Source organism: Hordeum vulgare, chromosome 4H (genome assembly GCF_904849725.1).
Source record: "Hordeum vulgare subsp. vulgare chromosome 4H, MorexV3_pseudomolecules_assembly, whole genome shotgun sequence".
In the NCBI taxonomy this organism is placed as follows: Eukaryota; Viridiplantae; Streptophyta; class Magnoliopsida; order Poales; family Poaceae; genus Hordeum; species Hordeum vulgare.
Window position 1 is genome coordinate 2,286,570 of NC_058521.1, and position 20,260 is coordinate 2,306,829.

Genomic DNA, 20,260 nt, shown 5'->3' on the forward strand with positions numbered 1-20,260 from the left:
AGAAGGAAAATCCCAAAAATTAAAACCAGGTGATCGCGGGGTGCAGGGATCACAGACGTGGGGCGTGTGGTAGCCTTCTTTTTTTCGGGTGTCCTAGCCGCGCAGACCTACTCCTTACTATTTTGGAAGTGTGCTCGCTCCCGCAAATGGGTGTCGTTGTCCTTTCTTTAGGGTTATAAATGGACTTGGACGGATAAACTCCACAAGTACCACATCATGCTTATTGCTTATTGATATAACAAATTGTTGGAAAATACAGTTTGTTCGCCTGGGGTGGGGGGAATAACCCCCATACGCTACACCCTTGCCCTGTATTTCAGTGGGAGATCTAAGCACTCTTATGTAGGAATCTGGAATGTCGAGGTCCGTAAGGCCTTGTTTGGTTACTGGCTAAACCAGTGAATTGCCAGGGACCCCTAGACCCATGAAAGGCTGAGAGGTGGATGGGTTCGAGGAGAGGGACGAGGGAGGACAATCACACCCCCTACGCAGATTCCCAAGGCAGGAACAAGATCGACAGCGCAGCGGCGGGACGGCGGCGGCGAGGGAACCTTAGATCGCCTTAGGACTCGCGAGCCAGGAAACCAACCGTCACCCTAGGGACGGACCTAACTGCCACAGGCTCTCTTTTCTATTTGTTACGTGTGTTTGCTGTGATGTATGGTTATTTGTAAGGGCTTCATTAGTTTATAAATAATGCCGGGCAGTAGTTTTTTTCCCTACAAGAAGATGTTGGTCAAAGATTGTCACAAATAACCCCCTAGAACGAGCCCACTGCGCGCGGCCCAACAGCCCACCCCGGCCCGCAGAGAAACCCTAGCCTCCGTCCGACTCATATACCCCCTCCTCCACCCCGCAACCCATCTCTTCTCCTCCTCCCCGCCGCCGCCTCCTCCACCTCGTCTTCCTCGCCGCCGCGCCACCGCCGTCAGCCATGGTACGTGCTCCATCCCACCCCCCGCATCCGTCTCCCCTCGTCACTACACCGGGCTCGCGCTGACGCCCCCTCTCCCATCGCTCTCTCGTGTCCCCGCAGGCGCCGAAGAAGGAGAAGGCCCCTGCGGCTTCGTCGAAGCCGGCAAAGTCGGGCGGAGGGAAGCAGAAGAAGAAGAAGTGGAGCAAGGGAAAACAAAAGGAGAAGGTGAACAACGCGGTGCTCTTCGACCAGGCCACTTACGACAAGCTGCTCACCGAGGTGCCCAAGTACAAGCAGATCACGCCATCCGTCCTCTCCGAGCGACTCAGGGTAACGCCACCGCCGTCCATCCTCCTCCCTCCTCCGGATCTGTGCTTCTTGCTTGCTTCCTTACCGTGAGAATTGAGATATCGGGATGGTAGGATATACTGTATGTGTAAAGTGTTTTACTGTGGTAGTCTGACCATGAGCATGAACACGTACCTGGGCTCTAAGATATAGCATGTGCATATATGATTGTGTTATGAATTGATTGTGTCTCCTGCTGCTGCATCTGTGTTGATGGTTTTTTTGCAGTGTGATGTTCTGTTCGGTGCATAAGGGTGGCAGCCTCAGATTTTGCTTGGTGTGCCAAGTTATAACTAGGATGTAGTTAATTTGATGTGCCCAACTGTTGAAAAATTTATGTGTTAGTGTCTTAGATATTGCATAATCTGATTTGGACATGCACAGTGCCAATGATGTTTTTAACAAGATCACCATTGATTCCGCTGAGCGCTTAATTAACTTGTCCCTGCATCTTGCTGTCCACAATTTGTGCCTGGCATCCCTCGAACTGTACATTAGAACCACTGATGGACATGAGCACTGCTACTCGTGCTGGCTATTTACCATTGCATGCCCTGTTCTCCAGTCGGATGACTAGTCGATGAGTCGTAACTGCATGTTGACTGAAACACCTTGACTAGTCGAGACTAGTCTTGGCTCGACTGGTCAAGAGTTGCTACCCCTGAACAACCTGAATCGAAAACCTTGCTTGCATTTGTCTGCGCATCAAATTTGTGGCTGCTCTTAATTTAATAAATTGTACTCTTTTTGGCATTTTCAACCATGCACAATGAACCTGGTGATCTTATTACTCACCCTGTGTCTACCTACTACCTGCAGATCAATGGCTCTCTGGCTCGCAGGGCTATCAAGGACCTGATGGAGAGGGGGCTCATTAGGATGGTGTCTATCCACTCCAGCCAGCAGATCTTCACCAGGGCCACAAACACCTGATTTATCATTATCATGTGTTCTATGGCTGTGTTCTCTAGTCCAGTAGACTGAGGTGTTGCTGTTATATTCAAGTTCACTATGTCCAGGGAGGCACTTGTGCCACCAGTAATGTTGAATTGCTTTTGAGTTTTGGTACACTTTATGATCGTTTTGTCAGCGCAATGAAATCTACCTTATATATTGTGTGCTATTATTTGTTGCTGTCCATGCTTTACGGTTGTTTCAGGGCGCTAGTATTTTGTTGTCTTGTGTCGATGAAAGTGATGCCATGAGACCAATTTGGTTTGGATGATAAAGGTATACTTCATTAATACTCACTAGCACAAATGCCGAGCGTTGCAACAGGAGACATTGTTACATCTCTTATGTCTACACCTATTTCCCTCCTTGCTTGTCTCAGTTTGTAACACGCACATGTGTTACAACTGAATAAAAATTCTTTACACTCCTATAGTTTTCATAGATGCTCCTTGAAGAGAAAAAATGGCCAGCTTGATTGATGAAGCACGTTAAATTTATGCTCCATATATTTTCATTTTAATTACTCCCTCAATTTTTAATTGTGTGCTCCATGTATTTAAATTTGGGCGTGGTACAACAGCACTTAAAAACACCCCACAGTTCTACACTATACCATCTACTGAGATATGTGTAGGCCGCACTTGTTAAGAAAACATCGAATTAGGCTGAGAAAATCTGGTACAACATTTGCTCTCCGCACTTGTTATGGTAGGCCGAGAAACGACATGGAATTAAGCACACAAGCTTTTTGAGACAGAGGAAGTAGTATTTACATAAATGATAAATTTAGCATGAGAACTTTCTAAACAAACATGTCATTACATAGTTGAAATATGATATTACTAAACAAAATAAGAGATATGGTGATTAGGAAAAAGATAGAGTGAATTAACCATCATACATTTCTCTTCCATTTCTCCATTGTATTGCCCACCTAATGGAAGAAATAAGTTATTTTTCTAAACTACAGAGCTTACAGGGTAATTTCGCCAGCACCTAATTACCTCACATAGTTTTTTGGCTGTGTACATAGGAGATTGATTGGTGAGTTGTCGATTTTCTTCCGACCGCACAAGCTATCTTTCCAAGCACACATATGTTGACAGAAGTCCTTGTGACAAGTGCATGCCTCATCTTCACACATCTCCATTGCTCCGCCTCCATCTTCCTTCTCTCGGGACCTTATCCATCAGCCAGCGGCCGCTCATTTTCCTGGTCATACAGCCCACGAGGTACCCCACCCCCAGCTCCTTCCTACCTACGACAGGTCGTGCTCCACCTCAGACCACGAAGTCTGTCCGCGTTCCAGCCATATTCACGGCTTCGTTCCTCTTCCTCGACTGTGGCAAGGGCGATTGCTGCCGCACGCCCATGTGATTTCGTGCTGAAGACAAGAAATTAGATAGGAGGAAGATGATGGATTAGACATGAGGAAAAGGACGGATGAGGAGGAGCCGCGCTAGGGATCTGTTCTTTGGCCGGCTAGATTGGAGGAGGAAGGAGAAGCTTTATTTGTGCTAGAATAAGAATCCAGACAAAAACGTGCATCCGGAGCCGTCGTCGCACCAGCAGCAGGTAGTCGCGCTGTCCCTATTCTCCCTTCTCTTCTCTCAATCTCACCTCCTCTCTTCTTCCTAGGAGACCGAACCGTCATGGCCATGGAGCACCGCCGCCACCGGCCTCCACTACACGCCGCCGAGCTTGATCCCTACCTCATTCGCCTCGCGCCGATGTCCACCGCTTCCCTATCGTTGCCGTCTCGGAGAGCCCTGCCGCCGTCGACCTGCGTCATGTCCTGATCGGATCAAAAGCGCGTCCGCTCGATCTGCATCCAGGCGAGAAAAAGATCGAACCGTTTTTTCTCCCCTCAGCAAGGACTGCGGGTTGATTACCATAAAATAGAAGGTTTTTTCTGCAAAAACGCCATGACGGACGACACAAGCAGTAGCTGCTTTATTATTAGTATTAGTATATATAAGTAAGGATGAAGTAGGGTGTTCATGTTACGAGGCTTTGTGCTTCCTTGTTTGTTAGTGCCAAACCCCTTTGCAATCGCTCCAAAATTGTTGCATCTCTCAATCTCCCATTTGCCACCGAGCTGCAATCTGCTTCAGTGACCAGGAGAAGATGAGTGCCCGACATTGTCATTAATCAGACAATGGCTTCTGCAAACTCTGCTTTTGTTCTGTGTATATAGACTACAATTCCTTCACTGCAACTACGCCAATTTGTAGTTTCTTTTAAATGGAATCATGCTGATCCGTTGCCGCATAGAAATTTCAATCCATGATGCAGGTCCGGACGCCGACGCCTCAACAGCCCGGAGACACACATTCCTCAGATGGACAAAGAGCAAAGAAAACACGCGGCAACAGCTGGGCTGCACGAAAGAACTTGACGGTTACTTAAAATGGAGCAAACTTCGCAACAGAAATGAGTTGTTGTACTGAAAAATGTGATACTAAATATAAGGAGCAAAAATACCTATGTTATAAAATGAGGAAGATTACCTTCGTAAGAATCCAAACTAATGATAGAGTGTGATACAAAATATAACAATGTAAAACATATGTTTTACAAAATGCAGAGGATTACCTTTGTCTGGCTGATGTGAACAAAACAGAGCACACTTGTGACCGCCAGACTACCGGGGAAATACCCTTTGATTCCTGCTTATGAAAATACATGAACATATTTTAAACTTGTTTGAACATTTTCTATACAACTATGAATACTTTAAGGCCCCATTTCTATACCGATTATAGGGCCATGCTACGCATCGGCTGGAGCATAACGAGAAAACAATCGCCGTCTCGTTGGCCATTTGATGGACGCGGGGATGGTCATTTGATCTACCCCACCCACGAGCACCACCTCCCTTTTGCAACAAGAGTTATGTTGCAGAACAAGTCCCGCAACAAGATGCTTGTTGCAAAACTTCTCGACCACTAGTTATCTTTCTGGAACACGGTGTGTGCTGCAGTTTGTTTTGCAACTAAGATCTTTTTGTAGATTTGTTTTTCACAAGGGAGATATGTTGCAAAATAAATTGTCTTTATTTTTTTTAACATAGCTTGTGTTACCGGAAGAAATTTCTGCAACATTGATGTTGTTGCAGAAATTTTTGAGGGGAATCATGAAAAATCATGGACACATGGCATGCAGGACACGTGGCGTACAAGCGAACATGGTTGTGTTGGAGTTGTTTGCCGTCTTAATCTTTCTATAGCATATATAGTATTGTGCAAGGACTGTTGGAACATGAATAATGTTGCAGAATATCTTTTACATACCGAATGCTGGTGTAATACGAGCCTTATTGAGGAAGATGACTCGGAGAAGCAACATGACGATGCGCAGAGATAAGGATAGATGTGTGGTGGGCTCCACCGGGACACGCGTCACGCATGGAACACGGTGTACGAAAGGAAAAGATCCGTTGTGGATCTACAACATTTCCCCTATAAAAATGGGTAGAAAATAGTCTCTCCTTTTCAAATTAAACGACTCAATAAAGTTAGCACAAAGTAGTCACTTATTTATTTCGGGACTGTGGGAGTAGTACATAATAATTGTGAAGCTTCAATTTTTTTTCCAGCGAGTTGTGAAGCTTCAAATGGGATTAGATTTGTTTTTCGAGGGAAGTCAAATGGGCTTAGATGGATAATAATTTCTGGAGAAGGAACTACATGCCACGCGCGGCCCAACTCATATGGGCCAACTCATATAGCCCGCCGCGGCCCACAGGGAAACCCTAGCCTCCAACTCATATAGCTGCTCCTCCTCCGAATCCATCTCTCCTTCCCCATTCGACTCCTGCCCGCCGCCGCCCCCGCCGCCTCTACCTCGCCGCTCCCGCCGCCGCACCGCCTCCGTCAGCCATGGTACGTGCGCCGCGTCCGTCCCCCCGCAGCCGCAGCGCCGGCGCGTGCTGACCACTGACGCACCCTCTCTTGCTCGTCCTCGCAGGCGCCGAAGAAGGAGAAGGCCCCGGCGGCGTCGTCCAAGCCGGCCAAGTCCGGCGGCGGGAAGCAGAAGAAGAAGAAGTGGAGCAAGGGAAAGCAAAAGGAGAAGGTGAACAACGCGGTGCTCTTCGACCAGGCCACCTACGACAAGCTGCTCACCGAGGTGCCCAAGTACAAGCAGATCACGCCATCCGTCCTCTCCGAGCGACTCAGGGTAACGCCACCGGCCTCCCTCTGGATCTGTTCTTCCTGTTTGCCTTCATACCATGAGAATTGAGATCTCGCGATGCTCTGGATATGTGTATGAAGTGTTCTACTTTGATGCTCTGTTTTGGGGTCAGTCAGTAGTACTCTGATCATGAGCCTGAACACATACCCGCGCTCTAAGATATAGCATCATCATCTACGATTTGTGTGATGAACTGATTACACATCCTATTGGATGACGGTTTTGACTGCTGCATCTGTGCTGATGGTTTTTGTGCAGTGTGATATTCAGTTCGGTGCATGAGGCTGGCAGCCTCAGATTTTTGCCAAGTTATAACTAGGATGTATTTAATTTGATCTGATGTGCCCAACTGTTGAGAAAATTATGTGGTATTGTCTTGGATATTGCATATTCTGATTTGGACATGCACTGTGATAATTGTATTTTTATCAACATCACCATTGATGCTGCTGAACGCTTAATTAACTTGTCCCTGCATCTTGATGTCCTCAATTTGTGCCTGGCATGCCTCGAACTGTATGTTAGAACCACCGATTGATACGAGCACTGCAACTTGTGTTGGCTATTTACCCTTGCATGCGCTATTTTCGAGTCAGATATCTAGTAGTTGAGTTGATGAGTTGGAACTGGATATCGACTCAAACAGCTGACTGCTAGGCATGACTGGTCTGGAGTCGGTACCCCTGAACAACTCGACTTGAAAACCTTGCTTGCACGTATCTGTGCATCAAATTTGTGACTGTTCTCAGTTTAACAATCTGAACTCTTTTTGGCATTTTCAACTGTGCACAATAATCCTGATGATCTTATTACTCACCCTGTGTCTTCCTACTACCTGCAGATCAACGGGTCTCTGGCTCGCAGGGCTATCAAGGACCTGATGGAGAGGGGGCTCATCAGGATGGTGTCAATCCACTCCAGCCAGCAGATCTTCACCAGGGCCACAAACACCTGATTTACCTCCTGTGTTACCTGCCTGTTTTCTAGTCCAGTAGACTGAGATGTTGCTGTTATATTGACGTTCATTATGTTCAGCGAGGCACTTTGGCACTTGTGCCACAAGAATGTTGAATTGCTTTGAGTTTTTGGTACAATCTAAGACGCAGTGAAATCTACCTTATATTATCAAACTGTGTGTATTTGTTGCTGTCCCTGTTTGCGTTTTTCTTAAGCTATATGAATGTTCCATCTGATCGTACAATTGAACCATAAATTTGGCTCCATAGTGCCTCCTAAGTTGTGAGGGTAATGGTGTTGAGATGAAGTTTCTTTGAGGTAGATTTGATTTTGCGATAATCTAACTACATGGCTTCTATTTGCGTGTATTTTGATGGATATCTTTGTAGTTTCTGTTCACCTGCCTAATGGTGGATTTTTCTACTACCTAGCCTCTGCATCTCGCGCTCGTCCACGACTGACGGCCACTGCGCATCCAGAGACATGGTTGTAGCAAAATTGTGATAGCTTTTTCTGCCGTAACTTTTTTTGTTGCCGGTTGTAGCAAAATTGATGGCTTGTGGTAGCTTTTTCTGTCGTCGGTTGCAGCGCCGCCGTAGTCCCTATAAACTTTGTCGTGGCCGGTGCAACATGTTTGTTGCCGGTTGTAGCAAAATTGATGGCTGGTGGTAGCTTTTTTTGTCGTCGCTATAAACTTTGTCGTGGCCGGTGCAACAAATCATGTCGCCGGATGTAGCTTTTTTCGTTGCCGATTGTAGGAAAAATCGTGAAGCCATGTGTGATGTAGCAAAATGCGGCACCGGTGGTAGCAGATAGCGATGCCGGTTGTAGCAAACTGTGATGGCGGTTGAAGCATGTAGCAAAAATCGATGTTGGTTTCAGCATCCTTGTGTTGTGGGTGTGCCTCGCCGTCACAGTTATGCAGCTCGTCCGTCGAAGACGGGAAAAGAGGTGGTCATGCGCGCGGGGGCAATCTCGTCGGTGCTGGTCCCATTCGCCAGGGCCGGTTACCGTCACCGCTCGCTGTCGCTGCCGATGCTGCTCGCCGTCGCGACCGGGGTTGCTCGCTGCTCCCCACCTATGCGAGGGTAGTAGAAGGCATCTTCGGGGACGCGCGCCGTCACCACTCGCCGCCGCAGTGTTGGAAACGAGAGAAATGGGAGCGTGTGATAGCGTACGACCGACCTAATCTTCAGCCGACGCATCAGCCACAAACATTTGCCTATTAATTGTTGTTGATTCAGTACAACTTTGTATTTAGTTGTACTAAATTAATATGAATCGATCCTATCATTATAAATCTGCGGGACCTATCTATTTTCCACGTTGTTTTAGGAATTACCCCCTCTCTCTCTCTTTGTTCAAAATTATAAAATGTTCTCTTTTTTTTTCATTCAAAATCATATAGACGCATTTCAGTATGTTTATTCACTCATTTAAGTCTGTATGCAGTTCATATTATAGTAATATCGAAAACATGAACGGAGGGAGTAGTAATAGTAGAAGTAATGCGAGAGCATTATGTCTTGTCAGCTACGCACCCCGTGAATCATGGAACAACCTGCAAAGAGTTGCAGAACTGCACATATTGCCAACGTCTCCGAGCCGGGGGCCAATGAATTCTTGATTTTTGGGAAGATCGAATTATCATGTTTGTGGGTGTTTTAAAGTATTCATATGCCTGAGTAAAAGTTATTGACCGTATTTACCCATTGTTTTGCTCCGATTCCCCACAATTTTCCTCTCAATCAACAAGATTATGATATGATTGGAGGTAATAGCACTGGAGATACTAGAACTTGCATGCAATGTGATGGTTTGATCCTAAAAGTAGCAAACTGCATCTATTTCATCCTAGAACTTGCACCTCTTGTGCAGTTTTAGTCCACAGCCAATCACAACGCCAAATGGACAGGGTGGGTCAGGGTGGGTCGTTTTACCTACAACCCCTTGCATTTGTCACTTATTAATCGGTACCTGAGAAACACCTACCATCATGTACCGGATGAGGTAATTAACTAACTAAAAAAACCTAATATAATCTTTCCATCATGCATGTCCTACGTACTACTAATAATATACTCAGCTCATTTCATTTGTTACTTATTCCCTGTCCTGTGAATGAACTATTTACTTACTTAATCCTGCATGAGGAGGAGCAGGAGGCGGGGAGGAGAAGAAGGAAGGCGAGGAGGACCAGAAGCCGGGGAAGCAAGAAGGTGTGGCGGTGGACGGCTTCCCGCCGGAGGAGATGATGAAGCGGATGATGTACTGGCCCTACGGCGGCCGACGCCGAGGAGGCCATGATGGCCAGGAGGATGGCCATGCACGCCATGCCCCCACCTCTTCCACCGCCACCGCACCACCAGCACCACAATCCCTACGCCATGATGCACCAGCAGCAGCACCAGTGGGCGCCTCCGCCGCCTCCTCCTCCTCCGATGTACAGCAACTACAACTACGGCAACAGCTACATAATGGAACGGCCGCCGCAGATGTTCAACGACGAGAACCCCAACGCCTGCGTCATCTCCTAGCTAGCTAGCTCGGATCCATGCATCCATCCATCCACCGAATGACCTCATCGCCGGCAGCTACACGGCTTCGCACTATCACTACCAAGTCTTCTCGTCCATTGCCAAGCCAAACGGCTCCTAGCCGGCGGCCAGTCGGACTGCTCCACCATGACGGCCGAACGCGACGTTACATTCCTGTTTGACGGTGGCCACACCCACACGGCAAGGCGTCGTCACGGGTGGCAGGACCAACTACTCGTCGATGGCGGCCGCGCGCCAAGATAAATTGGACTGCTTCATATGATGGTGCATTCGCGCACGCCGGCTCCGACGAACTCCATACCACACAACGTGATCAGGTTGAGCTGAGAGTCTGAGACGCATGCATGTGCTTGGTACGTAGTCCCATGCTAACTCATGAACTTGTGATATGCACAAGCACAAACTAGATGACTCAAATCAAGCCAAGAAAGCTCAGGTGCGCTCAATTATCGGCGGCCTGCAGCCTGACCTGCAGCAGTTGCCAGGTTGATGGTGTTCCGGTAGAGCAGTTCAATGCAAACGTCGCGAGGAGTTAGTCCTGCTGATGTCGTTCTCCCGGCGTGAGAGAGCGAATGCTAAGGCAGCTCAATGCATCTTGGCACGCGGCCGCCGTCGACGACGAGTTGGTCCTGCCACCTGCGACGATGTCTTGCCGCGTGGCCGCAATTGACCACCCGGTCGGCAAGTCGAGTGCGGCCGCTATGGTGGAGCAGTCTGACTGGCTGCCGGCGACGGGTCGTTCGGCGCAGCCTGCTGTGTGGCCGCCGGCGACGAGGTCGTTAATTGAAAACAAACAAGAGCGTCGGCCTCAACAACAAGGACGAGCAGGCACGGCTGACGGGTCTGCTGCTCAACTTCACCGGCCCGACCGCCGTCCCTCCGGCGAGGGACCTCGTCGACATCTTCAGCCGGTTCGGGCCCGTGGTGGAGGCCAGGGCCGAGGGCTTCTCCGTCGCCGTGGTAGTCTTCGAGAGCAGCCTGGACGCCGCGGCGGCGTTCGCGGGCACGGCCAAGATCGGCGCCCTCAGCCCCAACCTCGTCAGCTTCCGCCTCGCCTACTCGCTGTCGGCCGCCTCCGCGCAGCAGGCCGAGTCTCCGCAGAGCCCCATGAACGCAAGCTACATCCTCACGGCCAACAACTGCATCATGTGCGGCTGCAGTTCCACCACTTGGTAGTGAGTACTTCCTTGGCTAGTAGCCGGCGGCGAGCACGAAGAGCACCACGCCGCAGGACCAGATGTCGACCTTGGCCGGGTGGTGCCCCTGCTTCGAGAGGATCCCCGGTGCGACGTAGGCAGGGGTGCCGCAGAGGGTGTGGTGGAGGCTCCCGTCCGCGACGGCGCCGAGCCCGAAGTCGGCGACCTTAAGCTCGCCCTCGCCGTCGAGCAGCAAATTCTCCGGCTTGATGTCGCGGTGGTAGACGCCGCGGGAGTGGCAGTACCGGACGGCGGAGACGAGCTGGCGGAAGTAATGCCGCGTGAGGTCATCCGTCATGCGGCCGTCGGAGTCGACGAGCAAGAAGAGCTTGCCGCCGAGGACATCGATGAGAGATACGTATGCATGCGCCAGAAGATTGAAGCTTAATTAATTCAGGTGTATTTTGAAACTGTGTGCAGCTATATTAATAAGTGACAAATGGAAGGGCCACTTTGCAAAAGACCGACTCTGTCCCACTCTGTCCACTTAGCGCGCTGTGATTGGTTGTGGACTAAAACTGCACAAGAGGAGCAAGTTTTAGGATGAAATAGGTGCACTTTGCTAGTTTTAGGATCAAACCATCACATTGTGTGCAAGTTGTAGGATCTCCAGTGCTATTACCTCATATGATTGGTTTCATTTCAAATCTCAGAGAACGTACGTACCATCTGAATCAGTTCAACTACATGGAACACACAGCACAGAATTGCAAAACTAAATGTGTTGCCAACTTCACCCAGGAACAAATAAATTCTTGGCAGTTTTGATGCATCCGAGGACCAAGCATTACCTGTGGTGTGCTGGTCTCAATCTTGCCAGCAAATTGGCATTCTCTATGCATCACATTGTGTGCCCTGTCTCTCACAAGGGACAGGAGAACATACACCTTCTCCTTGGTTCCTCCACCTGGTCCAAGAAAAGGAAATCAAGACTTCTATAAATTGCAGTGCACCCTAACTCATCATCTCAACAGCCACAAGCAGCAGCAACAGTAGCTTCTAAGAGCCAGGATCATCTGTGATCTAATGGCGCCCATGAACCTCTACTCCTTGGTGCTGGTGGTGGTTGCCCTGGTGGTGGCGCCGATGACCGCCATGGCCGGCGACCCAGACATCCTCACCGACTTCATCCCCCCGGCACCGATGAACGGCATGCCGATGAACGCTACCGGCGACTACTTCACCTACACGGGGCTCGGCCCCGTGCTGCCGCTGCCGACCTTCGCGCTCTCCAAGGCCTCCATGGCGGAGTTCCCCGCGCTCAACGGGCAGAGCGTGTCGTACGCCAGGCTCGTGTTCCCGACGGCCACCGTGAACCCGACGCACACCCACCCGCGCGCCTCCGAGCTGCTCCTCCTCCTCGACGGCGCCCTCTCCGTCGGCTTCGTCGACACCGCCGGCAAGCTCTACACCAAGGATCTCGTCGCCGGCGACATGTTCATCTTTCCCAAGGGCCTCGTGCACTACCAGTACAACCAGGGGACGACGACCGCCATCGCGCTCTCGGCGTTCGGCAGCGCCAACGCCGGCACCGTGTCCGTGCCCTTCACCGTGTTCGGCACCGGCGTCGACGACGCCGTGCTCGCCAAGTCGTTCAAGACCGACCTGCCCACCATCCAGAAGCTCAAGGCAGCGCTCACCCCACCCAAGAAATAAGCTTGTTCGTGTCTCGTGCCGTATGTTTGTTGTTGTTCTTGGCGTTCTGACCGTCGTGTTGCGTCTTTGAATTTGTTTTGCTTGTTGAAATAATCTACGTGCCGAGCAATGCAGGCAACCAAGTAGTGCATGCATATGTTAGGAGAAATTTGGTGGTGAAATGATGTTTAATTATGCGTGCCTGCAACGTCGTCTTGATTTGAATCGAACGGTTTGCTGTGTTGATCTTGAATCTTTGAGTTGTGTGTGTTTGAGATTTTGTATTGGGTATACCATTTTGAAGGCACGGAGGTTGTCTGATACAGATACGCGCTTCGGTTTGCCATATGATACATGGATACCTGTTTTCTTAACATTTCAGAATTCACAAAACTGTAAAATTAGAGCTATAAAATTATGTGCATGATGAGATTTTGGCGTGCCAAAGTTGGAGCAGTGAACTAATTAAGTGAACTTTGCCGTCAAAGTATGGCGATGAACTTTGGTGACTAGAGCCAAGAAAGAGGGGGGGATTCAGCAGTTTACATTGAAATTTGTTCTTAATTAGTCCTATCCATATATATTGGGACGATGTAGCTAATCTTTAATTACATTTATATTTGGATGTTTTGATGCAACACCTTGTGTTAGTTACTCACGAGGGACAGAAGAAGAGCTCCTCCTCCTCCTCCTCGTCCTCGAGGGCATGCTCTCCATTGGCTTCGTTGACACCGCCGGCATGCTCTACACCAAGGACCTTGTCCGTCCCTGGCGACATGTTCGTGTTCCCCAAGGGCCTGCTAGTGCACTACCAGTCCAACCAAGGGGCTCTGCCCGCGACGGCAGGGCGCTCTCCGCATCCGGCAGCGCCGCACCGGGAACCGTACGTCACCGTGTTCGGCACCGATGTTGTGCTCGCCGAGTCATTCAAGACCGACGTGCCAACCGTCGCTGTGTGTGTTTGGAATTTCTTTTGCTTGTTGAAATAACCGACCTGCCAGGCAATGCAGGCAACCAAAGTACTGCATCCACATGGTACTAGCAATTTGGTGGTGAAATGATGTTGAATATGCGTGTTAATTAGTTTGCAATGTCGTCTTGATTTGGATCCAACGGTTTGTGTGTGTGTTGATGTTTGGAACTCCTGATCTTGACTCTTTGAGTTATATATATATATATATATATATATATATATATATATATATATATATATATATATATATATATATATATATATATATATATATATATATATATATATATATATGTTTGTGATTTTGTATTGGGTTGTGTCTGCTGAGTTTGTATACCATTTTGAAGGCACGGATGTTGTATCATACACAGTTTCAGTTTGGCATATGATACCTGTTTTAAACATTTCGGACTTCACAAAAGTGTACAATTATGTCCATGATGAAACTTTGGCATGCCAAACTTTAGCACTTAAGTGAACTTTGTCGCCAAAGCGTGGTGATGAACTTGGTGATTAGAGCAAATGGAGAGGCACTAGCCAGAGGGGGGTTTCAGCAGATTTTAGCTACAATATGTTGTGGTGTAGTAAATATATATGACATCGAGGGTGATGTGTGCGCATTCTAGAAATGCAAGCTGCAACCAGCTAGCTAGCACACACATCTGAGGAAGATTTAACTGGCCTATGTTATGCTGCTAAGCTCTTTGGTGTCTCCAAGCATATGGATATGCTTGCATGAAACTTCCAAATTTTTGGTATCATTCTAATAAAAAGACACTTGTGGGTTTGTGTCTCTCACTCTCAACTTCACCAATCTGAGGGGTCTGAACTGTACAGGAAATAGCCTGCAACTGCATTTCTGCTTTAATTAGCACTGCATTATTAACAAATTCACTGTCACAAGAGCATCGTGTCCATACACACAAAAAAGAAAATTATGTCACAAGAGCAAAAGGGATACACGGGGTTCACTGAAACAGCCTAACTAAACTAGCCGCCTTGTCGATGAGGTTCTTTTTTCTGAAAAGAAGTTAGAAACCCCCGACTGATGAGGTTAGTTTGTTGCCGCGTCGTGCACTCCATTAATCCATGGTAGAGAAACGGCATAACTGTGCGAACCTTTTTTTTTTAAACCGAGGCAAAAGCTTTGCCTCATTCATTAATTAAAAGAGAATAAAGTTTGTTACAAGTCACTCAATACACGGCCTGAGATCACTCTCGCAAAATAAGAGACCCTAACTTTTTTACACCGGCGGTGACCCAAAGGTTGGCCTCGGTCACGACGGAGTCAAGCAATGTACTAGGAGGGACGATCTTGTGCTTGAAGACCCTTGCGTTTCCCTCATTCCAGACAGTCCACAAAACAAGCATGGTGAGGGACGCCTTGGCTTGACGGTTTGGCGTGTCCATTGTGCGAACTTTTGTGATAACCTCAGCTAAAACACTAGTAAGCTCCAAAGAAAAGAATGCTCTAATAATCTATTACATGTATTTTACCTACGAGAGAATATCACACGAAAACTAAGTTTCAAAGAAGACATCACAAAATATCTTAAAATACATGTAAACCAAGTTTCATGGAAACCACGTTTGAAAGTTTTGAAAATATCTTAAAAATACTATATAGGATGTGAAGGGAGTGACGTTTCTATAGTCATGAAAATTCTTAGATTAAATACGTTAGCATTTACGAGCTATCAAAACAACAAATTCAGCAATGGATAATGACATTTATTGTTCGACATTATTTAATGTTGATTTTATTTTTATCATGCCTCGTCAATGGTAATGTGTTTGAGCTAGGGAATTTCATATGATAATAGAACATCACACCCTTAACATCTCATATTTATTACAGATTCTTTTAAAACTTCGAAAGATTATTTCCACATGATTTTCACGAGTACAACATGTGGTCAAAATTGACGCAGAAAAGTTTCAGAGTTCGGTTTACTTTTCCCGTAATTGCACCCAAGAGCCAAGGTATATCTTGCCAATAATATGTCACACTGAAAGTAACATGCAGAGTTTCCAAGTAAGAATGCAAGGAAAAAAACACATAGTTGCATAACAGACACAAGTATATTTGATGGCACATTCTTAGCATGAAAAATATATTTTTTTGGCATGATCACAATATCAACTCGGAAATCACAAGAAGCATATTACTGCAAGGCACAACAATCACAACTCATTACTCACAATACCATCGGGATTATGCATGCCACTATCATTCACTAGCTTGGTGGCCTTATTAATTCACGGCAGCGGCGATACAGTGACGGAGAAGAAGAGCACACATGTATCACTTGTTGGGTGGGGGAGTGAGCGCTGCCTTGAGCTTGTGCACCGTCCAAAAGTCGGTCTTGAACGACTTGGCGAGCACAACATTGCCAATGCCGGCGCCGAACACGGAAGCAGGCACATTCACGGTGCCCGGGGAGGCGCTGCCAAAGGCCGAGAGCGCGATGGCGGGACTTTGCCCCTGGTTGTACTGGTAGTGCACTAGGCCCTTGGGGAACACGAACATGTCGCCGGCCGAGAGGTCCTGTGTGTAGAGCTTGCCGGCGGTATCAACAAACCCGACGGATAGCGCACCGTTGAGGACAAATAGCAGCTCGGCGGCGCGCGGGTGGGTGTGCGGCGGGTTGACATATTCAGGGGGAAACACGAGCTTGGCATAGGACACGCTCTGCCCGTTGAGCGCTGGAAACGCTTCCATGCCGGCCTTCATCGCAATGAAGTACCGCGGAGGCCACGGCATGATCTCGTCCGTGACGCGAAAGCCGGTGTAGGTGAAGAAGTCGCCGGTGATGTTCATCGGCGATATCCCGTACATGTTTGGGATGACGAAGTCGGTGAGGATGTCTGGGTCGCCCGCCACGGCGGCCAACGGCGCCGAGGCGAGTGCAACCAACACCAAGCAGTAGTACTTCATGGCTACAATGTTGTTGTTTGTGGTGAAGATCGTGGAGATCTGCTTGTGTTATTTATACAGATCCACGGAAGCGAGGGATGTGATGAACACCAAGCTGCAACACGTACGCACCCACGCACGCTAGTGCTAATTGAAACATACCTGAGGAAGAATTAACTGGCCAGTGTCATGCAATTCTTTGGTATCTCCAACCATATGGATATACCTTTTCTTTTAGAAAAGGAGGCGTCGCCCCGACCTCTGCATCAAGCGATGTATACATCCATTTATTAAAAAAAATCTGAAACCAGTCCAAACGAAATACATCAAGTTTAAAAAAGGAAGATACAAGGCGTCATGCACGTCAAAATTGGGTAAAACAATAGACCTAGATGACTAGCCACCTATCTTATTACTGCACCGCTATCCAAACCGGTTGAAGATACCCCGAGCTACCATCTCGCAGCATACACACCCAGTAACTAGAGACTACTTGGCCTCCGCAGGAGTAAGGACAACGTACGGATCATGGCAGTAGGAAATACCCCCTCTGTGTGAAATTACTCGTACGGATGCATCAGATTTATTTTAGGGCTAGATCATCTGTTTGCCATCATTCTAATCAAAATCTTGGTGTTTGTGTCTCACTCTCTCCGTGGTACCAAGTTTTTTAATTTCGTGAAGGAAAAAAAATTAGGCCTCACTGAAGTATGTGAAATTTTGGATTTTTGTTATTTGAGGTTTCAAGTCCTATTAGATTTTAACCTAATTTGAATTTATTCTTAATTAGTTTGAACCTGGATCGAAATTCCAGGATTAAAAATAGTTCAGGCCCACTATTTTTTTATCCTTGCTGGTACAAGAGCTTCAAATTAGAAATGAGCTCTCTGATTTGTTCTCCAAATAGCCTGCAAGTATGTAGTGTAGCTCCGGATTTAGTATTGCTGCTACTACACCTGGTCTCAAGTAACCATCAACTCTCACAAGAGCTTCACCGATACGTACAAATTGCTAATTACCTGTCCTACATAGGAAACACCAACGGCGATGGCGAGCTAAATTTGCTCCAGCTTGCAGTGTCCCTTGGACGGCTCTCCCGATGCACCGGCGACTCCTACAAATAGCCTGCAGCCGGCGACCACCACCGATCACACAACCATACAACTCGGCCAAAATGGCGCCGTCCTCTCTTACTACTCTGCTCGTCCTCCTCGCCGTGGTCTTGGTCGCCCACGGCAGCGACCCGGACATCCTCACGGACTTCGTGGTGCCCCCGGGCACCAACGCGTCGCTCCTCGACGGCACCTTCTTCACCTACGCCGGCCTCATCGCCGGCAACTCCGCGGACCCGGCCAAGTTCACCGTGTCCAAGGCCACGGCGGCCGAGTTCCCGGCGCTACTAGGCCAGTCCGTCTCCTACGCCGCCCTCGTCTTCGGCCCCGGCACCGTCAACCCGCCGCACGTCCACCCCAGGGCCTCCGAGCTGCTCTACGTGGTGCAGGGCCCGCTCATGGTGGGCCTCGTCGACGAGATCAAACGCGAGCTCTACGCGCAGACGCTGCAGACGGGGGACATGTTCGTGTTCCCCAAGGGCATGGTGCACTTCCAGTTCAACGGCGGCGCCGACGTGGCCCGCGCCTTCTCGGCCTTCGGCAGCGCCAGCCCCGGCACCGTCTCGCTGCCCGTGGCGCTCTTCGAGTCCGGCATCTCCGACGCCGTCCTCGAGAAGTCGTTCAACGTCGATGAGGCCACCGTGCTCGCGCTCGAGCACGACCTCGCGCCGGCCGCTCCCGCCCCCGCCCCCGCCCCTGATTCCCCGCCGGCGCCCAAGAACGGTGGCGCGGCGCCGGTGCCGGCCTGCCTCGCGTTGATGGTTGGCTTCGCCGCCACATTATTGTTGCTTTGATTTGGGATGTTTTGTGGGACATGCATGGGTTTATCTTGTTTGTCACGACCGTAGTTATTTCATGTATCCGGTGAGGCTAAATAAGTGAGAAGATCTTTCAAGGGCCAAAAACCCATACACACAAACACGAGAAATATGTTTTAGTTATACCAATGTTAAGAGCTCATGGAAAAGTTGAAGTGGTTTCCACACTTTCCCGCGTGATTTCAAGTTATATAGTATGGAAAATATGTGTATCCAAGTAATTTTGTAGATGATTCTTGAAATTGACACGGTATTTCTTAAGAATCGACACAGGAGCCCTGCCTTTTCTGTATAAAAGAAAATATGTCACTACAGAAAAAAACATATATTGCTTTGTGTTTCTTTGTAACCCGACTGTATTATATCGATCACTCGGCTTATAGCGTTTTAAGTCGAGTGATATGGTCTAGCACATAACAACGTAGAAATAACCCTCGGCTTACTATCACGTAGGTTGACGCATGCCTGAATTACACTTGGCTGATAGAAACTGCTTGATATATAACAGCAAAAGTGTTTGGTTTTACGGTCCACACGGTTAATAGCCATGCCATGTGGCTAGGGATGAAAATGAAGCGAAAACAGATATAACTGGGTGCTTTCAATTTTTTTTCCAGATTTATTTGCAGAAGCGGAAATGAATATAGAAACCCTAGAAATCAATATGGAAAGAGATACTGTCGAAAACAGACACAGAGCAAATACGGAGCGGACACAGAAACATAAGTGGGCATTGTTCGGAAATTTAAAACCCCTTGTGTCGTGTAGAAATTAACATAAAACCATAAATACAATGAAATGTTACCATGGCTAAAAATAATATGATTATGTTCCCACCTTAGCACAGTATAGTAATAGTGATAATTGGGCATCAAATGATTCATTATGATCATTGTGTCATTAATTGTGCGTTGTTTGATAGTTGGGCTACAAAACAGACATAGGAAAATACAAAAAAATTGAAATTTTATATTCACGAAAGAAAATATGTCACTACAGAAAAAAAACATATATTGCCTTGTGTTTCTTTGTATCCCGACTGTATTATATCGATCACTCGGCTTATAGCGCTTTAAGTCGAGTGATATGGTCAAGCACATAACAACGTAGAAATATCCCTCGGCTTACTATCATGTAGGTTGACGCATGCCTGAATTACACTTGGCTGATAAAAACTGCTTGATATATAAAAGCAAAAGTGTTCGGTGTTACGGTCCACACGGTTAATAGCCGTGCCATGTGGTTAGGGATGAAAATGAAGCGGAACCGGATATAACTGTGTGCATACCTTTTTTTTCATATTTTTTTACAGAAACAGAAACGAATACAAAAACCTCGAAAATGAATATAAAAACAGATACTACCGAAAGCAAATACGGAGCGGACACGGAAACATAAATGGGCATTGTTTGGAAATTTAAATCTCTTGAGTCGTGTAGAAATAAACATAAAACCATAAATATAATGAAATATTATCATGGCTAAAAATAATATAATTACGTTGTCACTTGGCACAGTATAGCAGTAGTACTCGACAATTATGTATAGAATCGAGTTGAGTACGTATGTAATAATTGGGCATCAAATGAAACCATTATGATCATTGTGTCATTAATTTTGGATTGTTTGGTAGTTGGGCTACAAAACAGTCATAGGAAAAAAATACAAAAAATGGAAATTTT

General features: G+C 47.5%; 5 protein-coding genes and 1 long non-coding RNA gene across 6 annotated transcripts; 5 read left to right on the forward strand and 1 right to left on the reverse strand.

Annotated features, from left to right (window-relative positions):
* Positions 1-864: 864 nt before the first annotated feature.
* On the forward strand, positions 865-2,390 carry LOC123446838 (40S ribosomal protein S25-2). The gene is made up of 3 exons (XM_045123377.1): positions 865-937; positions 1,037-1,246; positions 2,084-2,390. Exons 1-3 carry the CDS (start codon positions 935-937, stop codon positions 2,195-2,197), a joined length of 327 nt encoding a protein of 108 aa, XP_044979312.1. The 5' UTR covers positions 865-934; the 3' UTR covers positions 2,198-2,390.
* Positions 2,391-3,351: 961 nt separating this feature from the next.
* LOC123446841 lies at positions 3,352-4,294 on the forward strand. The gene is made up of 2 exons (XR_006631449.1): positions 3,352-3,793; positions 3,857-4,294. It is a non-coding gene; the product is annotated as an uncharacterized LOC123446841 (long non-coding RNA).
* A 1,686-nt stretch (positions 4,295-5,980) lies between these two features.
* On the forward strand, positions 5,981-7,559 carry LOC123446840 (40S ribosomal protein S25-2). The gene is made up of 3 exons (XM_045123378.1): positions 5,981-6,102; positions 6,188-6,397; positions 7,254-7,559. The coding sequence occupies exons 1-3, from the start codon at positions 6,100-6,102 to the stop codon at positions 7,365-7,367; spliced, it is 327 nt and encodes a 108-aa protein (XP_044979313.1). The 5' UTR covers positions 5,981-6,099; the 3' UTR covers positions 7,368-7,559.
* A 4,590-nt stretch (positions 7,560-12,149) lies between these two features.
* LOC123446263 (putative germin-like protein 9-2) lies at positions 12,150-12,779 on the forward strand. The gene has a single exon (XM_045122936.1). The coding sequence runs from the start codon at positions 12,150-12,152 to the stop codon at positions 12,777-12,779; it is 630 nt and encodes a 209-aa protein (XP_044978871.1).
* Positions 12,780-16,036: 3,257 nt separating this feature from the next.
* On the reverse strand, positions 16,037-16,864 carry LOC123448232 (putative germin-like protein 9-2). Its single transcript, XM_045125061.1, has 2 exons — positions 16,811-16,864; positions 16,037-16,708 (listed from the first exon to the last, which is right to left on the reverse strand). The coding sequence occupies exons 1-2, from the start codon at positions 16,862-16,864 to the stop codon at positions 16,037-16,039; spliced, it is 726 nt and encodes a 241-aa protein (XP_044980996.1).
* Positions 16,865-17,822: 958 nt separating this feature from the next.
* LOC123448233 (germin-like protein 9-1) lies at positions 17,823-18,554 on the forward strand. Its single transcript, XM_045125062.1, has one exon. It carries the CDS (start codon positions 17,823-17,825, stop codon positions 18,552-18,554), a length of 732 nt encoding a protein of 243 aa, XP_044980997.1.
* The last annotated feature ends 1,706 nt before the right edge of the window (positions 18,555-20,260 follow it).

What these genes read in the sequence shown, in the direction of transcription:
- LOC123446838 (XM_045123377.1), top strand. An exon ending in TCCTCTCCGAGCGACTCAGG is followed by an intron (nt 1,247 to 2,083) that starts GTAACGCCACCG and finishes TACTACCTGCAG; the next exon opens with ATCAATGGCTCTCTGGCTCG.
- LOC123446840 (XM_045123378.1), top strand. An exon ending in TCCTCTCCGAGCGACTCAGG is followed by an intron (nt 6,398 to 7,253) that starts GTAACGCCACCG and finishes TACTACCTGCAG; the next exon opens with ATCAACGGGTCTCTGGCTCG.
- LOC123446263 (XM_045122936.1), top strand. Translation starts at nt 12,150, where the DNA reads ATGGCGCCCATGAACCTCTACTCCTTGGTGCTGGTGGTGGTTGCCCTG.
- LOC123448232 (XM_045125061.1), bottom strand. Translation starts at nt 16,864, where the DNA reads ATGGTTGGAGATACCAAAGAATTGCATGACACTGGCCAGTTAATTCTT. An exon ending in GCCAGTTAATTCTTCCTCAG is followed by an intron (nt 16,709 to 16,810) that starts GTATGTTTCAAT and finishes TAACACAAGCAG; the next exon opens with ATCTCCACGATCTTCACCAC.
- LOC123448233 (XM_045125062.1), top strand. Translation starts at nt 17,823, where the DNA reads ATGGCGCCGTCCTCTCTTACTACTCTGCTCGTCCTCCTCGCCGTGGTC.